The sequence below is a fragment of the Callithrix jacchus genome, chromosome 1, assembly GCF_049354715.1.
Source record: "Callithrix jacchus isolate 240 chromosome 1, calJac240_pri, whole genome shotgun sequence".
Lineage (NCBI taxonomy): Eukaryota > Metazoa > Chordata > Mammalia > Primates > Cebidae > Callithrix > Callithrix jacchus.
In genome coordinates this window covers 158,335,178-158,359,417 of record NC_133502.1, presented here as the reverse complement: position 1 = coordinate 158,359,417, position 24,240 = coordinate 158,335,178, and the positions used below count along the sequence as shown (strand labels likewise).

Here is a 24,240-nt window from a genome sequence, read left to right as displayed (position 1 = left end):
AACATTACAACAATTAGGCTGGGCAAACATGTGCAAACTGGGACATATGGTCACCCCAGTCAGAGTAATCTTTCTAAGTGGCCACTGAATAGCAATTCATGCCTGGGCAATGCGGCTCCTGAGAAGAGAGCAAACTGGTTCTGCCCTTTCATTCTGCTCCATGGTCCCAGCTACAACGTCATGAAATGTCTATCCTATACCATGTGCTCATGGCATGCTAAGCTTCACTGGAGAAAATCAAGGAAGAATATGCCTGGTCCTGGAAGTATGTCTTCGTTACTGGTTCCTAGAAGTCAAGTCCACAGTCTTCAGGGTTTAAACTGATTCTTGCAACTTGACATGCTACAGCAAGTTTAATATATGTGCAATGCTATGATTATAAAGTAAGTTTCTGGTTGACTTTTAGCTATATGTTCCAAAGAACTGATAGGTTGCTTTTGGCTGAGCAGGTACAGTATGCATGTTATGCTCTAAACAAAAGGGCACCATTCACATTGTAGTTGATGTGAATGGAGCCTTCTAGGATTGTGCAGTCCACAACCTGAACACTCATACTTGGTAGCCCTGCTGGGGAGCTCCAGCCCCATTCCCTACCAGCCAGAACTGGTGTGCTTCAGTAGCCTAATCCTTGCACAGCTGGTCACCCTCAGGAGATCTGTTTGCCTAAACACTTTAACTGCTAATAGTAAACAAGCAGCCACACCTATCAGGCACATGAAGGCTATGCGTCTCTGTTCTGCTGCTAAACTTGCTTGGAAGCTGCTGAGGGAAGTTTAGCCTCTCCTCTGGCCCTGGTAAGAGAAGACCCATGGCTGCCCGCACATCACACCAATCTGTTCTCTCCTGACACGTGGGAGAAAATCACACTAAAAAATTTCCTTTTCTGGCAAGGGCTCCTATCTCATCCTTCCTACTGACTCTTGGGAGCCAAAAGATGTCCTTACATCTTTTTTTTTTTTCTTTATTATTTTTTTTAAAGAAATAGGGTCCTGATATGTTGTGCAGACTAGACTTAAACCTGGGCTCAAGCGATCCTCCTGCCTCAGCCTCCTGAGTAACTGGGACTTCCAGGCACATACCACTGTGCTCGACTTCTGCATTGTATCTCGACTGTCACTTTTCATCTATGGTCTAGAAGTCTGTGTTTCAGGGTGAAAGCCAACTGCTTTAGAGATCAAAGATTCTGCTCCCGATCCATTTTGGAACTGAAAAAATAGTATTTTATCAAGTGAATACAGAGGGGTCCCACTGAAGGGTCAGCCATACGTAAAGACAGCAGAAGTGCGGCGTGCAGAGGAGGGCTGATAGCGGAAGGTAGGTGGGTGTGGGGGGCAGTATGAGATGAAAGCATTGCAGCTGGGCTGAGCGGGATGAAGACTTCTCCAAATGTTCCAGGTATGCACCAAACAGCATGACCCACATGTGGGTGAGGGGTGAATATGGCCAGTGAGGGCCAGGGGGGGCTCCTTAATTAAAAAGAAAAATTTATTTTAGGAATCAGTAGGAATTAAGGCTTGGTGGAGGGGGATGATGGAGAAGACATTGTTATACTTTAGCAAATGTTGAATTCCAGAGAGAAGGGTTTGATCTTAATTCTGGAGAAAGAGAACAAAGCAGTGATTCTCTGTTCTTACTGAGGAGGAGAGTGCTTTAGGGATGAGGATGGAGGCTTGCACACTCGCAGTGAGAGATTCCATTGCCCAGCCACTGCCTCAGGAAATGATCTAAAAATTTCCACATCTCCTTCCAACATTCAAAGAGGGAAATTTTCTCCTGGTAGATGAAGAAACATGAAAACAAACTATCTTCAAGCAAACTTCAGCTAACTAACCCCATTCAACTTCTACCACTTCTAAAAGTCTTTGGATCAATGGAAATACTCTTTATCCTTTGACAACTGTCTGTGCCGTGCTTCAGAGAAACAAGGCTAAGTGCCTGGCCCAAAGGCACAGAGCTGTTAAAGAGCAGAACTGGCTCACTGATTTCAGATCCAGTTACATTAGACATTCATGGGGCAGGGAGTCAAAAGAAAGAACAAGAGAAGGGGCCTGTATTTTGCCCAGACTTAAACCTCTTCTGTGGAGAGAAGCACTGTTGGCCTGTTGCTCACATACTCAACGCTCCTTTGGAGAAACCATCTAGAATAGGCGAGCACTGGCACCTGCTGCAGTATTCCGCCTCAAGGTGGGGGGGTTTACCAAGCCTCCAAGGAGAAAGTGGGGGCACGAAGATGGCAGGCAAAGGCCATTCTGTTTACATTTTTAAGAGGAAGATTCAGACTCTTATTTTCAACCATGGGGAACTACAAATTTGGTCAGGCAGGTATTCCCCCCACTGAATTCCATACACAGGAAAATAGCCACGGGGTTTCAAGACCCTGGAGCAAGGCAGTGGTGGGTAGCTTACTAGGGACTCCACGGGGCCAGGCACTGAAGATGGCTGATGTGATGGCTTTTAAAGGCCAGGGACTTCAGCACCTTCTAGGAAAATCTCCCCTCCTCTTAACATCTTTCTCTCCTTCCTTCCTTCCTTCCTTCCTTCCTTCCTTCCTTCCTTCCTTCCTTCCTTCCTTCCTCCCTCCCTCCCTCCCTCCCTCCCTTCCTTCCTCCCTTCCTCCCTTCCTCCCTTCCTTCCTTCCCTCCCTCCCTTCTTCCTTCCTTCCTTCCTTCCTTCTTTCTCTCTTCTTTCATCCTTTCTTCTTTCTTCCTTTTCTTTCTCTCTCTCCCCTTCCTTTTCTTCTTCTTTCTTTCTCTGTCTTTTCTGCTTCCTTTTTAAATTATAGAAAAATACTTTTGAGTTTGGTGTCCACCCAGAATATCACCCACAATCACGTCTCATTTTATAGATGAGAAAGTGGAGACCACGAGAGGAAAAATGACTTCCTCTAAGTCATACGATAAAGGTATAACTGAGACAAAGCTCAGGCCATGGACCCTTTACACTCAAAAATGCTGCTTCTATCACCTCGTGTTTTTGTTGTGTTCAAAATAGACCCAAGGCCTTAGAATAAAGTAGTCTGGTTGAAAAAGCAGTATTATGTGGTACATTTTACAAACTGAATTGCTCAAACAAGTGAGAGAAGAAAACATTCAGTAATATATGCTAGATTGAGTTCTCTAGTTTCATCTTATTTTTCTCTTGACCTAATTTCTCCATCTGTTTTTTTTTCTGCTGTGTTTTTTCAATCAACTGCCTCAAAAACATTTCTTTTGTAATGGGAAAGAAAGGAGAAAGGGAAAGGAGAAAGAAAAGTCTTTAAAACATTCCTAACAGAAGCCTTGCAAGGTAGGTATTATTCCCATTCGGCAGAAGAGAAAACTGAGGCTTGGTGAATTGAAATTAATTGCCTAAGATTACTCAGCTGGCCAATGACAGACTTGGGCTTTTTCTTTGCTCCTGAATCCAAGGCCCATTTTTCTTGGCTTGCAGACTTGAGGCAAGAATCATAGCCTGGACTCACCTCAGCCTGCACTGGGTGCCTGTGTGCTGCTGTTTCCAACACTGGCTGAATTTCCATTAGAATCACCTGGAACCATTTAATAAATGCACCAGGCTTTACCCTAGCAAATAAATCATGATCTCTGGGATGGGGCCCTCATAGCATTATATTTTGGAGAAAATGTCCCAGGTTCTAATATACAGCAAGCAAGAAATGAGAACAAGAGAGCTGCAGCCTGGTGCTTCCTGGGAGAATTAATGGGCTTCTTAAAAGTTCAGTTCACCTTGCAGGTGGGAATGAATCTCAGCTGAAAGATGTTTAAGTTCATTCAATAGAAAAGAGAGAAGAAAGGCATGAAGAGAGAAAAGTGAAACTGAACTGTCTTTGGGGGAACCTTTTTTCATTCACGTCTGCTGCTTCTCTAGTGCTGAGCCAGTTTACAGCTTGCATGGACTAAATCCCTGATTCTTCAAGAGTCAACCAAGAAGTCTTCTGCTCAGGAGTCAGCTTGCTAGCAGTCAGGACGCAATCAAGGCTAAAGGCTGGAGTGCGTTATAGTAGAGGCAGCCATTGGGCCCGTCAGTGGCCCTGTGTGCTTGTATATTGCATTCCCTTCCCCTTCTATCTGAAAACTCACATCTGGCCACATAACTTTGCTCAAATAGCTCAGTGGAGCCCAATCAGATCTGGCCGCCATCGGCAAAAAATTGCTTATGCCAGAGACAGCTCTTTAGCCAGAACAGATGTTACTTTTGTTTGTTTAAACGATCATAATCTTACTGGAGAGCTTAAGTTTGCTGCTGATGTACTCAATTCAATCCTCAAAAAAGGAACAGCATGACAGGTGCAACGGAAAGAATGTGAAGTCACCCTGCCTGGGTTTGAATCCCAGCTCAGTGTCTCTGCTCTTCTTGTGGCTTTAAGCAAGTCACTTTCTATTTCTCACCCTAGTCTCTTTGAAATGAGGAATTTGGATTTTTGGTATTTTTAAGAGAATGCAAGGAGGCAAGGCAGTGGTTCCCAAGTTTGGGGGGTAAATGGGCATGGCATTACATAACACTGACTCACTTAGCAAAAAAGTTACTACCATCTTAATTCTCTTTAACGTCTATCTGATTATATTAAAGAGATGGAGACATATTTTTGACACCTCTCTATCCTGGCTATTACCTTCTTTTAACAGGAAAGAGCTGGTACACACAGGACAAAATAACTAATGTGCTACCCAAAAGTCTGAAGTTTGAGGAAAAGCTGAGTTAAGGTATGTGACAGCACCTCGCACTGAGTCTCTGAGCTATGGTTAGAATTTAGGCAGTCTTTCAGGAAAAGTAGAAATGCTGAATCTATCTTTGTACTCTGGTTGGACATAAGTTCTTGAAGAAATGGAATCTGATTTGGCAGATTCTGATAGTATGAATAACTCACACGGACTGCAGGATTTGTCCCACTTTCAGGTTGTCTGAGGTTGACCTAAGAACGCTGGCCCAGTGACTTGGAAATATTTTTAAAAGCTGGGAAATACATCATCTTAAATTTAATTAGCCTTGGCCAGATGCAGTGGCTCATGCTTGTAATCCTAGCGATTTGGGAGCCTGAGGCAGGCAGATCACCTGAGGTCATGAGTTCAAGACCAGCGTGGCCAACATAGTGAAACCCCGTCTCTACTAATAATACAAAAATTAGCCTGGCATGGTGGCACACGTGCCTGTAGTCCCAGCTACTAAGGAGGCTGAGGCAGGAGAATCGCTTGAACCCGGGAGATAGAGGTTGCATTGGGCTGAGATTGTGCCACTGCACTCCAACCTGGGCAACAGAGCAAAACTCTGCCTCAAAAAATAAAAATAAAAAATTAGTCTTTACTTAAAATTAAACAAACAAATACTAAATCATATCAGATTTTTATGACAAGTCCTGGGAGCAAAGATGTCTGTTTCGTTAGTACTTTGAATTCAAGCTTCTGTGCTGATTATTGTTCTTAAGAAGATAAAAAGGTGAACATTAGAGAATTGTACTATTCTACAACCACATAATCTCAGGAACACAATAATAGACTAAGGATTAGGAAGGGAGAGAAAATCACATTTAAATTTAAATATATATGGGCTTTGCCTCTTGTTATTTTTGCTAAGAAGGAACATGAAGCCTCCAGAAATGTTGAGGTGTTGACTACAAAGTTTCTGTTTATTTTCCTGGGAATGAAACTTTTTCCCATGAAACACAGGATACCCTAAATTTCCTTACAAACTTACATTGTTCATTTAACCTAAGGTTAATTTATCATTATATAAATCACATGGGTTCTTCTGTGGCCAAAGCACTAGATTCTAGCATTAACTTTCTGCTCAAAATGCCTTTAGAAGATTCTAATCCAAACATAGGATAAAGTCTTATTCTTCCAAAGAGTTAAGGGGACTTTAATCTCGAGTTCTGACTCTGCTGTTATCTTGCTAAGGGTAAATCCCCAATTTCCACCTAGGACTCATTTGACCCAGCCATAAAAAGATGGTAGATTAGAGTTCACATGCTCAAATGCCAACAGAGGCCAGGTAGGTGATACAAACAAAGGAAGTGGGCCAGGAGTAAGAATAATAGAAGTTGATAAGAATTAAAGGATGTGGTGGTGGTGGTGGTGGTGGTGGTGGTGGTGAACAGCTCCTATAACATTAACAACCACCATCAGCTCCAGAGAGTTGCCAGCGGGGAGAACAGGCTATTGTTGCCAGAGACTGAATTCTCAAGAGAAGTCAGAAATATACTTTTAAAATAAGAACTGCCTTAATTTCATATTACTGGCAATGAATTCAAATGATTTTTAAATATTGTGCAGTAAACGAACCTAACTGTAGGCCGGATTCAGCCTGGAATCTGCTTAACCATTTTCTGACTTCTGCCCTATATGATCACTAAAGATCTTGCAGCCTTAACTTGTAAATGGCAAATGGTTGCTTTTTTTGTGCTGTTGATAAGATGGAAGGTTTGATACTGTTTGTAAAAGCAGGACAGAAACTAGGGCTTGGGGGGCAAGACGGTGTGGTCTATTAATAGCTGCAGAAGGGTGATACAGCCTAGATCAAAAGCCACTTGCATAATGCCATAGGGCAGCTGTTCCTCTTAGCTGTTATGACAGTGGTGAAATAATAAGAAGACCATCATCAGCAACAACAATAGCAAAACCACCTTTGCTTGTTCAGAGACTGATGTGCCACTCCTAGATTTTATATAGAGTTGTTTTGGGCAATTTTGTTAATCCATTTTATGAATGGCAAAGGAAAAACTGTAAAATAGAACAACAGGACTCCTGATAAACAGGTAGGAAAACAAGGTGACTTTACCCCCTCTCCTTCTCTTTTGGTAAGGAAGTGCTGTAGAGACACCTCCCAGCCTCCAGGGGGTGGTACAATTAACAGAGCATTTGCTTGAGTAGCTAAAGGTACAGAATAAGAACTGGTGCCACTGGGTCTTTCTAGCATAAATAGCCTCATTATCTAAATCTTTCTGTCGCCAGTCTCAGGGGGATCTCCACAACACTTTCATGACATAGCCCTCTGTGTGGGAGGAAGTAAAGACAGCTGAGCCTGGAACTTGGCCCTCCTCCACTCCACATGGATTTTTAGCTCTGCTACATTAGCCACGGTACTTACTATCTCTATAACTCAGTTTCCCTGTGTATAAAAGGACAGGAACCACAATGGCTACCTTACAAGGTTAATATGAGATTAAAGGAACTCCTACCCCATCAGGGGAAATGCCTAGGTCTACTTGGTAGTACTGAACTATATTCCCTTCCAAAGTTCTCATTTTCTCATCTAATTCCTCCTGCTACAGTTAGAGTCTGTCTGGTAATCATTTGTCCTCCATGATGATAAATAATGCCCAGAATAGAATTATGAGGTTGAACTATATGGAACTGTCAATAGTCAATATTATGGATCTACAAAATGGCAATTCATAAGGTTCAATGTACTACAAAAGCACTCACAAATCCAAAGAAGCTTCCCTTTCTATACTAGTTCTGAAACACACCTGAACAGCTTATAGTCTCTATATCTGGGTAGGATGAGGCCTCTGGTTGGGGAACAGACACTTTCTCATTATAACTAAACTAACATTTGTCATCTACTTCCTTCAGTGCTTTGAATAAATATAATTTCCTTTAACTTCATAACAACACTAGGGATGAATGTAAGCACACAACTTTCCATATGCTCCTATGTTTGAACCCGTTGGTATGCCCTAGAATTGTGGGATATGTAATGTGCTATCATGGTTCCAGCCTACATGCCTATACATTACAAAGTATTTCAATTAACAAAGAGAATAATGTTAAGAAGGCCCTGCCATTCACTGTGTAAGATGAACCTGACAAAACATAGCTCCACAAACACCTGGACTAAATGCTTAGGTACATAGGGACCACCCATTCTGGTATCCCCAGCACTTCTGACAAAGATAAGATGTTCTTGCATTTCCTCCACTTTCCCTTGGTTGAAACCCTTGTCAATTTTAACCTGGCAGTTTGAGCAGTCTATAAAACACCATTCATATTTCCATCTTTAAAGTTACCTTCCATGCATAAATACATTAAAAAAAATCTACCATGGAATCCAACCAGATGAGAACTCCCAACTGATTTATTTACTCAATCTCCTCAAAGAAAACCATTTTCTGTGACAGTTCTGCAGGTGGTAGGGATCACATCTACTCTTCATTCATTCTTTCGTTCAATAACTTTTTGAAACTTTTTTTTGAGCACTTACTGTGGACCAGACCCTGTTTGAGGCCAGGGGTGGCAAATTATAAGCCCATAGGGCACATCGGATCCAGCATTTGTTTTTATAAAGTTTATTAGAACATGGCCACACTCAATTCATTTACATGTCATGTATGGCTGCTTTGCGGCAGAGCTGAGTAGTTATAACAGAGATTGTTTGGTCCACAAAGCCAAAACTATGTGGCCACTTACTGAAAAATTTTGCTGGCCCTGTTCCAGGTTAAGAGAGGTGACCAAGAGAAACAGAATCCCCATGCAGCTTCAGATGCTCTTAAACAGCAGACTGCACCAGATGAACCCTTGTCACTTAGCCTAAGGGGCAGCCCAAGATTGATCACAGTCAGGGCTGCTGCTGGGGGCTTGTGAGGAACAAGAAAAGGACGACAGGTATGGAGAGAGACGTGCGAAGGGGGTTAGAGGGAGGACATGTTGGGAGATTGGATTAGTGTGGGAACTACAACAGGTGGGCCATAAGGATTCCTACTAAGGGGCACCCAAACTGGTGGTCCAGGTACATGTATCAGAATCACCTAGAGACATTATTACAAATGCATGTTACTGGGCGCCCCGCCTGGGAATCTGAATCTGAGTTCCAGAGGTGTGACTAAGTTTCCACATTGTTAATGGGTATCCCGGATGATTCTGGAGTTTGAGAGGCACTAGGTTAGTGTTTCGTTTTAGTGCAACAGCGGAAGGTGCTCCCAACACCGTCTGGCGTGAAGTCTGCTTGTGGCAGGTGAGAAGGGGAAAGAATCAGGGCACAGACACTCAGAGGTCGATGCAGTGAAAAGGCAGTTTATTGTCTATTAATACTGTACAGAGGAACAGAGAGAAGCTACAAGTACAGCATCAGCTGTCGCTGGCAGTGTCTTTTCTGAAGTCGGTTTTTATTTTGTTTTCATCTGAAGGAAACAGAACAGTCAAAGTACACTTCAGGTTACAAAGTACAGCAGCTAGCTGAGTAAGCTAATTCGGAGTAAGCACGACAGGCTCCCACCCCCACCCCCACCAAGCAACCACAGATGAAAGTATTTACAGAGACGTCACTCACCCCGAGTGAGATGCTAAAGCTGAAAATTTCACCAACAACCTACATTCACTGAAAAGCTGCATCAGACACAACATTTTCTGGAACCCCTGTATGATTTTGACTCTCCTAAGTGAGGAGCTTGAGAGAAGGAAAGAATGTTCCAGAACCCTGCCAAGGATAGAACTCTTCCCACCTGCCAGAATAGGATATCACAGAATTGAAGTTGGAGCTACATACAGAATAGTTCAGATCAGGCATTGCCTGGTGACCTCTGTGTATATCAAGACCTGTCATTGCAAAACTAAGTGACTAGATGTCTCCCTGTCCACTTAATCTCAAAACTGAGAGGTTTCCTTAGTAATAAGAGAATAAACTGACTCTCCATTAGCACCTTCAGGCAATTGCATAGTTCTTTCATTTTTGGAGCTGTCTCCAGGACAGCAATGTTCACAGCAGGGCTGGAGTTGGGCTTGTTGGAGAGATTCTGGTGATGAAGGAATTTAAATGATTTGCATGGGAACCAGAGGGGTTATTTTTCTTGAAAGTGGAGTATATATGACCTTGTCTTGTTAGAAAAAGGGTCTTGATCTCTTGGGTAGTAGAAAAAGGCCTCATCCTGAGGAAGGATGATGCTTGGGAAGAGTCTCATAAGAGTGGTAAGTAGTTTCTGAGACATGATAACTCTGTCAGCCAGACAGAGGAGCAGGTATTGGGAAAGCGCTTCAGGCAACTGAGTGTGATAGGGATGGGACTTCAGGAATTTGGCAGAAACTTGGGTGAAAACATTCAAGAACGCTAAAAATTCACAATCTCCTTTATGAATAAAGACAATCTTTTCCTATTTCTGCTTAACTCTGAAAATACGGTGCAGCCCTGTGACAGGTAGGCCAATTATATCTGTTTTTTGTTTGTTTTTTTTTGAGACTAGCTCTATTAGGGCCCAGGCTGGAATAGAGTGGCGAGATCTCTGTCCCCTGCAGCCTCTACCTCCTGGGCTCAAGCAGTCTTCCTGCCTCAGTCTCCCAAGTAATTGGGACTACAGATGTGCACCACCATGCTGGCTAATTTTTGTATGTATTTTTTAGTAGAGACTAGACAACATGGTCTCACCATGTTTCCTAGGCTGGTCTTGAACTTCTGGTCTCACACTATCCTCCTGCCTTGGCCTCCCAAAGTGCTGGGATTATAGGCATGAGCCACCATGTCCAGCCCCTGGAAGATTTCTATTGGTGGTTTATCTGCTTATGCATAGACTGAAGATGATCAGAGGGCTCTGACTCACCGTTTCATATATAGTTCTCAAATGCACCATAGCGAGTGGTCCCTTAACCTCAAATGTGGCAGTTAGTCCTTAAATATGTGAAAGATTTGGACTTTGATAGTTTCTGTGCTTTGCTTGCATTTAAAATAACTATCTCCTTCCCAAATATTATTATATATTATTAAAGATATAGCCCAGAAAGCTATCAAGCCGTCTATCTAATCTATCTAATGGCAGGTATAGAAAGCTCAATTTTTCAACCAACACCTATTTGGAAACACTGGATCTCATGCAATGGCAGTGCAAGGCCAAGCGACAGGCCAAGTTCATGCCCCCAAGGCTTGGCCTAGTGCTATAGAACTCCCCAGAAAGTTACCTTTAATGGAATGAAGACGTAGCTCAGTCAATCAAGGGTGTTTTCAAACTCAAGCTCCATAATGCATATAGATTTCATTATAAAAATACTATTCCTTAAAAAAATACTTAAATGTAAAATATTCCATTTCTACAGCCACTCCTATTCCCACCCCTATCATCCTACTCATCTTAGACTATAAGAAATGGGTACATTCCTCAGTCTTGGCTCAGTCATAGAATTCAAGTCCCTCTCTCCTGCTTTTTCAAGCTATGCCAATTGTGCTTAAAATGATGCTCCCAGACCCAGATAGGGGGGGTCTGCAAGTTTACTTCTCTCACAATGGGAAGGACTGTGAGGAAATGACTGCCAGAGGTCATGCGCTCCATGTGGCCTGTCCCCTGAAAGTCAGGGTGTGATTTTGCAGGCTCAGATGAGAACACAGATACGTGTTTGGTTGGTAGACAGGCAGAAGTACATCACAACCTATGCCCACTTTAGCCCCTTTGGGCCACACCTGCAAGGTTCTGCCTCAATGCTCCTATGATGAAATTCACAGCTCTGAAGAAGGCTGGGTAGGAATGGGGAAGAGAATGTTGTGTTAATACAGCTTTGGAATACAACCTGCGTTTTTTTGAAAGGACAGAAAAGAACAGAAACAGTGATGCTAAGGCAAGCTGTCAAATGGCACATCAGTACTATTTTTTGTTATTCATTTTGTTAACATCACAAGGCAGATACATTCTGTAAACATATATACCATACAGTACATTAACCATAGGAAAGTAAAAAGAAAGCCACCCTGTAATTCTTTTCTTTCTGTATTTCTATTTTTTCACTCCAGAAGGACTGTCTGAAGTCTAGGGAGAATTTTATGATTTGTGAGATATACTTTTTATTTATTTTTTGTAAAAATGCAGTGACTTGCAAAAAATAGCCCCAGGTGATTATGAAGAGGCAATATGAGAAGATGACCCTTTATACCTCAACCTGTAAAAACTTAGAAAACAGACACAAAATAGAAAAAGTCATTAATTTCAGAAAACATCTTGTTTTCCTGGTTAGTAAAAGAGAACATTGAAAAATTATTTTTTATAAAAGTTAAGGCTGTCAGATCTTTGATGCAGAAAGTCTGCAGTCTCCAAAATTATGTATTATATTTTCATATTGAAAGCAAGTTTTTTTGTGTGACAATTCTGATCTTCTTATGTTAGACTGGAAGGGAGAGGGGAAGCAGAGGCTTATTTAAGTTATATAAAAATTATGCCGGGGAAGCTGGTCTAAGGAGCCCTGGTAAAATTCCCCTTTGCAACTTTCAGGATGTAGTCTTTATTCTATACCTTTCTACATTCAAACAATCAGTATTTTGGTTTTTGTTGAAGCGAGGATTTTCTTAAGAAGTTTGCTGAAGCTATGAAAATACAGATACGTAACTGCATTGTGCTCCTAATAAATGACTTTTGTTTTTCTCTAGAAAATGCAGGAAAGTTTTCCTGGTAATACCAGAAGAAGGCCTTTGTGAAGTGAATTGATGGTAGCAGGAATCCAACATCCCATCCTCCTCATTCCTTACGTTGTTTTGTTACGTAAATGAATAACCCTGTGCTCTTGCTGTGTTGTGTATCCAACAGGACAAGGATACTTGGAGGTTCTAGCCTAATCACTGGAGTTCAATATACCTTGATTAAGAAATTGAGGAGCACCTGAAAGATTGTGTATTTATAAAGTTTCTGAAACCTATGTCTTACATATTCTGAGAATTTGTGGTTTCAATAGCAAATGTGCATGTGGCAAAAATAAAATGTTAAACTGCTCACTTTGGAATGGTTTTTGTTGTAAACTAACATTGCAGGAGATGAGAGTATTTCTTCCAGAAAAGGACCTGTTTGTGAGTAAAATTCTCCAGTGGGGCCAGGGATGAACAGAGATGACTGAGCTTCTAGATTTCAAGTAAATGAGAAAAAGTCCTCAACGCATATTCTGTCTGTGTCCATCTCATTTCATATCGACAGGGCTAATATTTCTTACAAAGGAAGATCTGGTATAGTAGTTAGATTTTTGTCTCTATCACCGTATTCCCTCCCTCCTCCTTTGCTACTCATTGGTTCACTGGCATTAAATAGATGGTAATTTTCAAGGGTGTGCTGTGGTCCCTTGAAATGAAATTCGTAGGAAGTAAAGAGAAATAGTCTGTTTTTACACTTGGCCTCAACATTTTGCTCTAGAGATGATATTGTATTTCTAGGAAACTCTCTCTCTCTACGTTTCCCCTCCTTTTATAAAACCTTGACTCTAACCAAAACAAAACATTCTACATGCTTGTAGATAAAATACATTTATCACCCGGAAATTAAATGGAATAGGTAGACATTTTAAGCAAATATCATGTCTATTAACATTTCAGAAAGGAACCAAACCAAATTAATGGAATTTGAGTTTCCTGAAAGCCTCTCGGAAGGCTCAAAAGGAAACTGTTTTAGGGTTGGCCAGAAGGGTGTTTCCTACCTTCTCTTCCTCCCGATCACCAATATCAAATGACATTACTAGACACTGTCAACTCACTTTTAGAGGCAATTATTATTTTTTTGCTTATGTAAGGAAAAGAATATGGGTAAAAGAGATACAAGCTGAAAAGATTCCCCTTAGTTTGTCTTACTGCACACTAAAAGAAAATGTTTTTAAGAAGTCAAGAATACACAAGGCATTATGATTTTTCAAGATATGCAGAATTTATCATTTTAACCATAAAGAATCTTTCATTAAAAGCCACTGAAAATCTATTTACAAACAAATGAAATACCCTTCCTTTTCTTTTTTCTTCTCTTTCTATTTAAAAGGGAAGTGATTATATGATTTTAAAGGAAAGCCCAACTAATCATTAGCTCAAAAAAGATCATGGTTTTGTAGTTTCATTACTCATTCTTTCGTGAGTCTGATTATGTAACCAAGTACCCAGCATTTTTGGAAAGTGTGATACCACACACAGTAACATTTACAGAGAAAATGCCAATGGCAACAGGGAAGGCAACATATTCACAATCACAGCTCCATGTCCACTACCATCATGAAGGGTAGTTTCTTGCTGCTATAGGTCGGATTATAGGTCTCGTCCTATAGAAGTACTGGCTAAGCCTGAATCCCCCATTATGACAGGATAATGATGGGACATATGCAAATATATATGCCATATTCAAACGTACCTTCGTTTACTGTGACTGCAAATAGCTTGAATAAAGGTAACACATCTTACTTCAAAGTCCATTAAATGATAAGCTTTACTAATAAAAATATAGAGAAACTCAAATTCATATAATTTGCTAATCCTTATCCCCCCATAATAGTAATTAGTGAAGAGAATACAGATAATCATTAATCTTTTAGTTCTTGTGTGTAGTGTTGTAGTGAGATGTGAAGATCTTTTCTTTGTGAGTAACTAGTTTACTTATGAAAGGGTAGGTGACTTCAGGGAATTATCTGTCCTGGGAGATTGATTCTGTTTATCAAACAGCAAGCTCAAGGGTTCTACGTTCTACCATTCCACTCACTAACTGTGCTTAATTTTTTAAAACTCACATTGAATAGCTGGAATCCCCAAGGGAGTAAAAAAGATAAGCTATGGTAAACTTTTAGATTGTTTCTTTCTTAAGTAAATCATTAAAATGACAGATTGTCCAAGACATTGAAACTCTCCCTCTATGTAAATAGGTTTTCTCCCTCTATGTAAATAGGTTTACCTCCATGCCATTTTATGTAATGTCTAAATGATGCTTCAGTGACCACGTGCTGAGGAAAATGAAGCTGAGAGTAGTGGAACTAACTTATAGGCATCCAAACCAGGTTTCTCAATAAAAGAGCAGTTTTATTCAATTGCAGCTGCTTTGATGAACCTGAGATTTAGAGATATTTCCCTCAGTTATTCAAAACCAAGCATGGATGGAATCATGCTCAACAGCAGAACTTAGCTCCTTTATTTTTCTCTTCTTTAACTTTTTCTGTTTATGTATAGGCGTAAACATAATGAGTATAATAAAACGACCCATTTTGTGCTCATTAAAATGCAATTATTTCAGGAAATTAACTTTGAAAAGTAAAAACTGGTGTTTTTACCTGTCTTATTGAAGTAAATATAATTTCAAGCCAAGAAATTTAAAAAATAATAATAGATTTAGAACTGAGCAAGAGAAACAGGTCTATAATAGGTTCTATAATAAAATTCTCTCAAGACTATCTTATTTTTTTCTCATCTACTTTCCACAGAGATTAGACTTGATGTAATAAAGCATATTATATGTTTTTTCAAAACTATATTCTATGGAACATAATTTTATGAATAATTCATAACAATGCTATAAATGTTTGGGCAAATAAAGTTAAGATAAGTCTTATTAAACCAGTTATATCTTTATTTCATTACTATATTATTGTTATTTCATTAAATTGTTTGGCTTTGGTTTTACTATATATATGTCTCTTTGCTTTGGGGGAATGCTGAGAAGGTATTTCAAAAACTGTTCATTGTGGTCTAGATAAAAAATATTCTTTGCTCTTCTAGGATGTCCAGAAGTTTTTTTTAAAAACAATGCCCTAAAAAGCTCAGCTATGTGCCACTCAATTAATATTTGTCAAATGAAATTAAGTGCTTAACATTGAGAAAACAGGTCTCTCTTAATTTTTCAAAGTTTTTAAAGAGTTTTTTTTTTTTGAAGGGCACATAAACCTACAAATTGAAGTCACCTAAAACACTGTCTTTCTCATGGGGACAGAAAGAAAAGAGTACAGACGCAAGGCTTTGTCAACCGGGCACGAGATGAACAGTTAATGCATTACAGCACCATCCATGATGAAGTGGGAGCATCATGGCAACCACTGTAGGTCAGAAAGACTGTTTTAGAAATAGGGTCACTGCAGAGATACTTCTCAAGATGATCCCCTCATTGGAAATAGATTAGCATGACCAGAAAATATCCATGAAAAAAGAAACAATATAAAAATTTACATTTTTTTTAAAGAGAATAGAAACAAGGCTTGAGAATTTGCCTAAGTTTGGAGATCAATTGCTACTGATGCTTAAAATGATGTTTGTTTCATGTCCTTAGAAATTTTAAAATGGTGTTTCTTATATAAAGGGTTCATAGGTTAAACCATAGAAAGAGAGACAACTGCTGATGGGCAGGTTATGGAATCAGTCCCTACATTTCAACTGTGACAAGCTCTGGGTTCTTCTACATCGACTTCATTTCAGTTTGAACAGAAAGAAATCCATAGATGCACAATACTGTAATCTGGAAGCTTATGTAAGGCAGCAAAAAGCATCACCCTAGATCGGACAGACTAAATAAGGTCCACTTTTGGCTACACTAGCAACCAGCTAGAGCCAAGAGCATTTTGCCACACAAGATATAAAAACAAAGATCCACAGCAAAGGAGGCAAGTGAGAAACCAGGGACATGGCAGTGTGTGACTACGTTACAGGAACACACTACAAAATGAAACCCCCAGTGCCAATGGGTTCAATTCCAGTCAAGTGAGTTAAGGCTACCATATCACTGGCTGATACGAAGAGTCCATTCCGATCGAGCAGGAAGGAAGTGATTCACTCTTGAAGACACAAGGAAAGGTTTAGAGGAAAAGCAAGTTCTTGGAGAGAATGAAGCACACACATGCACGTTGTCTCTCAGGTGAGGAAAAGGAGAAAAATGAGAGAGATCAAAGCAATCCAACTGCAAGGCAAGGCAGGTGTTTGCTTCCAGTTCACAGTATTGCAGTTAGTGGTACAGTGAGGTCTACGTGAGTGGTGGAGAGTACAGGCTGCCCAGAAGAAAGGAGAAGAAAGAAGTGGTCACATGACAACACAGCATTGACAGCGCTTTTTCTTTTGGGTACCTGGGGCTGGCTCTGTGGCTAGGCTCTCTTCCTTCCCTTCTGGGGATGAGGGCTCTGTGGTATCTGAGATCGGCCTCCCGGACACAAGCTCGGCCGCGTTCCCGTCAATAGTGGACACGTCCGTCACTGTCTTCTCCCTCAATGACTTCTCATCGTCTTCATCAATGAGGACCAATTCAGCCTTGACGGTTTCATCATAGCCTAGCACCTTTTTTGTCTCCTCTTCATCCTCGATATTTTGGTAGCCCATAAAAATCATAGTGACTGGCTGATCCAAGTTTGCCTCTGGCCCTGCAGTGCTGGGGGCTTGAGCCTGCTGCCCTGGGTTCCCAGAAGAATGGTCTTTCCTAGACTTATGTACCATTTCTAACTTGGCTTCTTTGCAGAGCATGTGTTCCTTGGGATGGCTGAGGCTCCCATCTGCAATCACAGTCCTTTCGGACCCGTGCCTTCCTCCCAAGCTTGATTGTCCAGCCTTCTGAATAAGCTCTTCTACATCCTTTGCGCTTAATTTGTGCACTCCATTTTCTACTACGGTGCCTCCTGAGTGCACCTCATACACTACTTTGGTACCGTCATCATAGACTTTGACTCCTTTCTGATGGACCCCCTCTGGGCCAATGGTAGATGTAGAGAGAATCTTGGTCTCTCCTGTTTGTTTGTCTTTCTCCACATTAATTTCCATGGCGTACACAGCTTGAATGAAAACAAGAGAAAGGAAGTGCATGTTACAACAAAAAAAGCCAGTGAATGGTTAATTGCCAAACAGACAAAAAAAAAAGGTTTTGTGCCCTTTCTATTCTAACTGCCAAGCATCCTGAGTGTTAGAGTGAGATGCGCACTGTGAACAAAGGTGGTTATATCTGTATTTTAACACAGCAGTTTAAGGTACTGGGAAGACAGATGCACGGTTGCTATATCTCAATGGCACTCATAGGTTTAAGGAAGATCTGCTAAATAAGCCCATAAGAGACTTGAGATCTTGGTGTGAAGAATTTCAGAGAGGCTGGTAACATGCAAATTACCTTGATTGAGGGCTTCCCAGACTGACAGACAATTTAAAAACCCTTGATTAAAATGTGTTCCAGTTTCAAAATTTTAAATAAATAATAAAACCTCTTTCAAGTGTTTCCCGTTGTCTCTACATTTCCACAAAGGTTTTTGTAGGTGGGACATGGCTATCTTCCACTGTACTATACAATAGAATATTTTCAACAATTGAAAAGGCATGAGAGATTTCATATTAGGTGCCCAGTGAGGACGTCAGTCACTGAGCTAGGTACCTAAAATAAGAACTGGGAAAAGAACAAGACGGAAGTAGCATCACCCTAGGACACTGGAATTTGAAGACAACGATCACAGAAGGCCTCCTTCGTCTTCCATGCACAGAGTGCCAAGTTCTGCTACGCATCATAGCGCTCCCACCTGCTGTCTTCTTTTTGTTCCGTTGCTACTACTCAATGTGAGACACTCATTTCCTCTTCCCTAGATTGTTGGAAGAGCTTCCTACCTGGTCTCCCCCTCCCCGTGCCCGTGCCCCTCAGTCTTGTATCTTCTCTATTTCATCCCAAATCCTGCTGCCAGTCTGTGGTTGCTAAGGCCAGCTTTTTCCTGTCCTATAGACTCTTGTGACACCTCATACTTCCAAAGTGGTTTCCTCACAGGCTTCCTGGATGAAAAGAAACTGCATCAGGCCGACAGAACCACCAGGCTCCAGGTGCCCTTTATCTGGATGTGCCACAAACCCATCAAATTCAGCAGCTTCCAAACTGACTCCAGTTTCTTCTAACAAAACTATTCCACAGTCTCCATGACAAATAACACCAGCACTGCTAGCTAGTCTCTCAAGCCAGAGGCCTGAGAATCACACCTGACTTGTTCTTTTCTTTCTACTTTCTCACAGCCACTCACTGACAGTAAATAATTCTACTTCAGGTATATCTCACCCGTCTCCTCACCATCATTTCTATCACCAAGGCCTTGGGCCAGGCCCTCCTCTGCTCTCTGCACAACAGCCTTGTTTTTGATTTTACCTAACACTTCTGTCTTCTTGCTCTAGTCCAGGAGACTGCAAACTGTGGCCAGAGGGCCAAAGACAGCCTGACCCTGTTTCTGTATGGCCAGAGGAGCTAAGAGTGGTTTTACATTTTTAAAGCGTTTAAAAAAAAGAAGAAGAAGGGAAGGAGGAAAAGATGGAGAAAGGAAAGAGAAAAGAGAAAGAAAACAATGAATGTACAACAAAGACTATATGGTCCACAAAGTCTAAAATACTTAAAATCTGGCCATTTGTACAAAAATTTTGCCAACCTCTGCCAGACTGTGCTCCATCCTGCCCACAGTTACTTGAGTCATAAACCTTTTGTTGGTTCCTTGTGTCTTTAGAGGATAAACACCAAACTTCCCAGCATGGCATATAGTTCCCTTCAGCATGTATCGGCAACCTTCCTTTCTAGCCTTGTCTTGCAGGTCCTCTCGTTCTTTACACATTGTGGCCATAACAACTTCTCACTATTCCCAGGACACTCAACTTTCTCCCATGGCTGCTCGTCCATGTACCTACTGTCCCTCTGCCTAGATAGCCCTCCGTCCCTCCTGCAGACTCCTAGAGATCTAGCCCACATGTCTGGTTATTGTTGCCTTGAGTCCCTATCTCTTTCTGAATAAGTCCCCAACTATGTTAAGAAGATCCAAACTATCTTTTCAACCACATGTTCTAGTGCTCCTTTTCCCTTTAGCACAATCAAATAACACCATCTCAGACCTAAATATTTCCTGCTTTTGTTAAGATTCTCTTTTCCTGAAATGTCTTTGTTCTGAGTTTCTACATATCCAAATATGGCCCATTGATCCTTCCATCTCTAAGTGAGCCCTCTCTTCTTAAAATTCTCTCAATACTTTTTCTAAACTCCTCTGAAGGCTCTTAACATGTTCTACTCAGTTGTATAATTATTTGTGGGAATGTTTCATCAGCTTCATAGATTTTTAGGATTTTTGAGGGTTAGTTTCTTGCCCAACATCTATCCATGACGGCCCCCGTCCCTGTCAGCACCTACCTTAGAGCCATTTGTATAGTAGGTACCCAATATACACATCTGTGAAACAAAGGCTAATCATTCAAGAGTCTAATGCAGTTGTTGTAATCTAGCAACAAATATTTTGTATAATATGATATCACTGGGAAGGTACACACGGTAATTAACGTTTGAACTTGTTTGAAAAAATAACAGCAATGAGATTGTTCCATCTGCTTGCATAGTAAGATACAATCTGTTCCTGGTTAACACTTAACTAAAAAGTTTATGAAACAAACTCCCATGTTTGATTTTCAGCAGTTCCATTTTGAAAGTTTTACTTGTTCACCATAAAGATCTCAAGTTTTCTCAAGTGACACAATGGGAGGCCAACCAGTATTTGTCATAGAGGTGCATGGGCACACACAATGATTGTGTATCCAAACAAACATTTACCTCAGTTCGTTTCTGATTTCTCACAAAATGTTGCATCAGAGGAGTAGAATGGGCATTTAAAATTTGCATGAACTCCAACAGCCTGTTCTTAAAATATTACACTTATTTTAAAAAGCACAGTTTGGGATTAAAATATTATATCTTATCACTATTAACACACCCATGGGACATAGTTATAAATAAGGAAAGTAATAATTATTAGTTTGTAGATACAATAGCTAATTATTCTGCAAACATTCAATAATCTGTGAACAAAACCACACATTGGCCTCCAATCAATACAGAATATGGAACAAAATATTTCTATTTTTATATCCATATATGATAGGATGAAAATACAAATTATTAACATGGGGATGTTTACAGATGGCCCCCTCCTTCTGCCCACCAATGAGAATGCTGATCATAATTGATCCAATTTTCTCTCATTTTAATCTTTGCCTGTTCTAGATTCAGAGACTGGAAGAAAGGAGAGATGATGATGGTGAGTTCTTTGCTGGATAGGTTAAGTATATACACACAGTACACAGATGAGAAAGAAGTTTAGTGGGAGAGAAAGTAAAAACTGTGTGAAATATGGACAGAGAAGGAGCATTTTGTGGTGGTCATTGATGCTTTGGAGCAGGTGATGTGTGGAGGAAAGAAAAGCAACTATGAGAAGTATTGCTTAATGGAGACATAAATTAGGTCCCATTTATTTATTCATTTTTTTGAGACAGAGTCTCACTCCATCACCCAGGCTGGAGTATAGCGGTGTGACCTTGGCTCACTACAACCTCTGCTCCCAGGTTCAAGCAATTCTCCTGCCTCATCCTCCCAAGTAGCTGGGATTACAGGCATACGTCACCACACGTGGCTAATTTTTGTATTTTAGATGGGGTTTCATGTTGACCAGGCGAGTCTCAAACTCCTGACCTCAAGTGATCCACCCACCTCAGCCTCCCAAAGTGCTGGGATTACAGGGGTAAGCTACCATGCCCAGCCAAGGTCCCTTTTAATATACTTCAGGAGAAATAAAGAACAGAATACCTTCTTAATGGTTTTCTGGTGTGCGGTTTTAAGCTATATTTCTTTAAATGTGACATGACTCTGGGACTGAACCACATGTGACATGGTTTTATTAGGGTTACATATTTACATTTATATGTTGTATACTATTCTTCCAATATTCCTAGAATATGAGCATAAAATATTTCAAGCATTTTAATATAATTTTATAATAAAATAAACTTAGATATGTTATGCCACAAAATTCATATTTTTTTTCTAGATAAAACATAAGACTTCAGAGGAACCACACATTTTTAGCAGGTTCCTTAAGAGTGTGATTCTACATTCCTTTCTTCATTCACTCTTTCCTCCAGTAAGGGGAACAAAGGCGAACACTTTGAGAAGCTCTGGCTTAACCCAAGGGCAATATCTAGTCTTCATGGATACATATATGAGAATGTTATCTAGGTCTTTTAGAAAGCCATGCAGGAAGTATGAATGTTTAAATGTCATCTTTATGAATAAGCATTTATATTTTGCTTCAGTTCTCAGCCAATAATATTCAAAAGCATGAACTACAGTGGATATGAGCCAGTAGGAAATAAGACATTTTCAGTGCAGTGTCTCATTGTTCACGCACACAATTTAAAAAACTCTTCTACTTCCTACTGCTGCCAAAAGTTTATACCAAAGACTTCTCAAGCTTATCATGCCTTCATCTGTAACCACAAAGCACAAAGCATACTCTCTAGCCTGCCCTGTCTTCCCTTACCTTCTCCATGTCAGAAGTACACTACAATTTGTATAATGATGATGGTCAAAGGGCTTGGTGCCTTTGTTTATCTTATTTAAAATATGAGGAGGGAGTGCTGTTGAGGGTGAAGGCTTTCTGGGAAGCCCTGAAAGAAATCCTGAAACATACGTGGACACAGAAAAAAGTATTTGAAGGAAAGCTCTTGAAATTTTCCAGGAGGAAGGACGTGGGGAAGGAGGACAAGAAATAGAAGACAATTCAATGGATGTTTCACTGATAAGCTGGCTGAAATCTGGAAGTATGTTTTTACTAAATTATACATTTAATTATTGATTTCCAAACCTTATATATTGATGACAATGAGATTGGAGTATACAAAGCATTTTTGCTATTCCTTCCAAGAAGCCAGTGAGACAGTTGAGTAATATGCTGTTTTGATTAAACAGAATAAGAACCAATGTTGCCAGCTTCTTTAAAGGGATACAGATTAATGACTGCAAGGGTACTTTGATTTTGGGCCTCCACATTTGGTTTTCTTGGTTCTTGCTTCCCAATAATTCTTTTATCAATAGGGAAACTCCCTGAAGGAGTAGAGACATTCAGTGGAGGTTGAGAATTCCAGTCTCTAGGTTCTGAAAACACCCAGGTGGAGTGGAGTATGAGGCTTCTGGGGAAGGTGCCTACATAAAAACCAAAGTGGCAGCTTTGAGGAGAAAAGCTATTGCTCTGCAGAGGCCAGAGAGATGGGTCTGAGGAGGAGAGAATGTTTGGTTCTGATTCAAACTTATCCCCCTGGCTCTACCTATGCTCATGTTGCCTGGTACCTTCACCTTTGGCAGACAGAAAGCAACTGGAAGGGCTGAAGGGAGCCTAGAGAAGGGGGAATAAGAGCAACTGACACAAGCAAGGGGGAAGAGAAATGAACATGAATACATTTGAGAATCAGTCCAAGAATGTACAAAACAAGACTATTCCAGGAGGATGGAAAATTCAATCATTGATTCAGCCTTCTCCTAGTTTATTTCCTTTGACTCACTGTGGTTACAAGAGGAGGAACAGGCTGAGAACCCACATCCAAAGTATAAGCACCACATGCCCCACTGTCATTAGTCAAGGAGATGGGAGGAGGGAGAAAGATAGGATCTGAATTCCTATCCAGATGACACCCCATTTTGGGGCTTCATTTTCTCATTTGTACAATGTAAGGCATCCAGTTTTGATATTTTATGGTGCTATGAACAGCCTGTGTGGTTCATGAGTTAGTGATGTGTACAGTACAGGAATAGGAAAGTAGACAGATCATAAGTGTCATCCATGGGGGTCAGGGTCATCTCAGCAAAAAAAAAAAAAAAAAATCCAATAGCTGGCATTGTACCCGGCATGTGATAGGCAAGCAATGCACATGCTTGACTTGTTGAATGGACATACATATGGGTAGTCTCATCCCTTCAAGCAAGTGATTATACATATACATATGTGTTCACATATTCTCTTTGGGTTAGAAATATAAAAATGGCTACTGTGATGTCAATGACCATAAAAACGAGGAAATTAATTCAGAATGGGTTCTCCCTCTCATCCCAGAGTGCAATCTCTAACTTCAAAAAATACTTAGATAGAAAGAATAAGTTCTAATGTTCAAAGCAGAGTAGAGTGACTAAAACCAACAATAATTTATTGTCTATTTCAAAATAGCTAGAAGATTTTTGAATGTTCCCAACACAAAGGAATGATAAACGTTTCAGATGATGGATGTCCTAATTCCCCTCTTTTGATCATTACACATTGTATGAATGCATCAAAATACCACATGTACGCCATAAATATGTACAATTGTTATATATCAATAAAAAATTGTAACTCCCCCCAAAGAAGTGATCAAAAATTTCTTTGAATCGATTGCTTTTTGAAGACACAAAAGTATTAACAAAAATAAGTCAGCAAAGGTGTAATGTTGATGGATAACAAAGACAAGCCAATTTCTTGTGTCTGATTTTGCTTCTATCTTTTTGGTCAAGAAGGAGAGTTTTCAGCCTGTAAAGTGGCAGAAAGGGAAGTGAAACCTAGACAAGCAGAGAAGATTAGAAAACAATAAAGCACTGCAGGGATATAAATGTTCTCAGTGCTTTGGGGTCAGGGTCCTGGGTTCCTTGTTGAATTTGTCTCAAGAATCTTGAACACCAGGAAAGGCTCTGGAGGCTGACATGCAAAGGTCTGATTTTCAAAAATGAGAACGAGGGGATTCTAAGCTACAGAGAAGGAGCTTGACATTATGGCTGGCTAGCTAAAT

The 24,240-nt window shown here is 40.4% G+C and overlaps 1 protein-coding gene across 19 annotated transcripts in view; it reads right to left on the bottom strand.

Moving 5' to 3' along the window:
• The window catches only part of PALM2AKAP2 (PALM2 and AKAP2 fusion), a 527,870-nt gene that overhangs the window by 198,298 nt on the left and 305,332 nt on the right, over nt 1-24,240 (bottom strand). For 9 of the 19 annotated variants that reach the window (XM_035305215.3, XM_035307774.3, XM_078370796.1 and 6 more), the window contains one exon: nt 16,740-17,435. In XM_035305215.3, the coding sequence (XP_035161106.3) occupies nt 16,740-17,435 (696 nt within the window). 19 annotated transcript variants of the gene reach the window in all.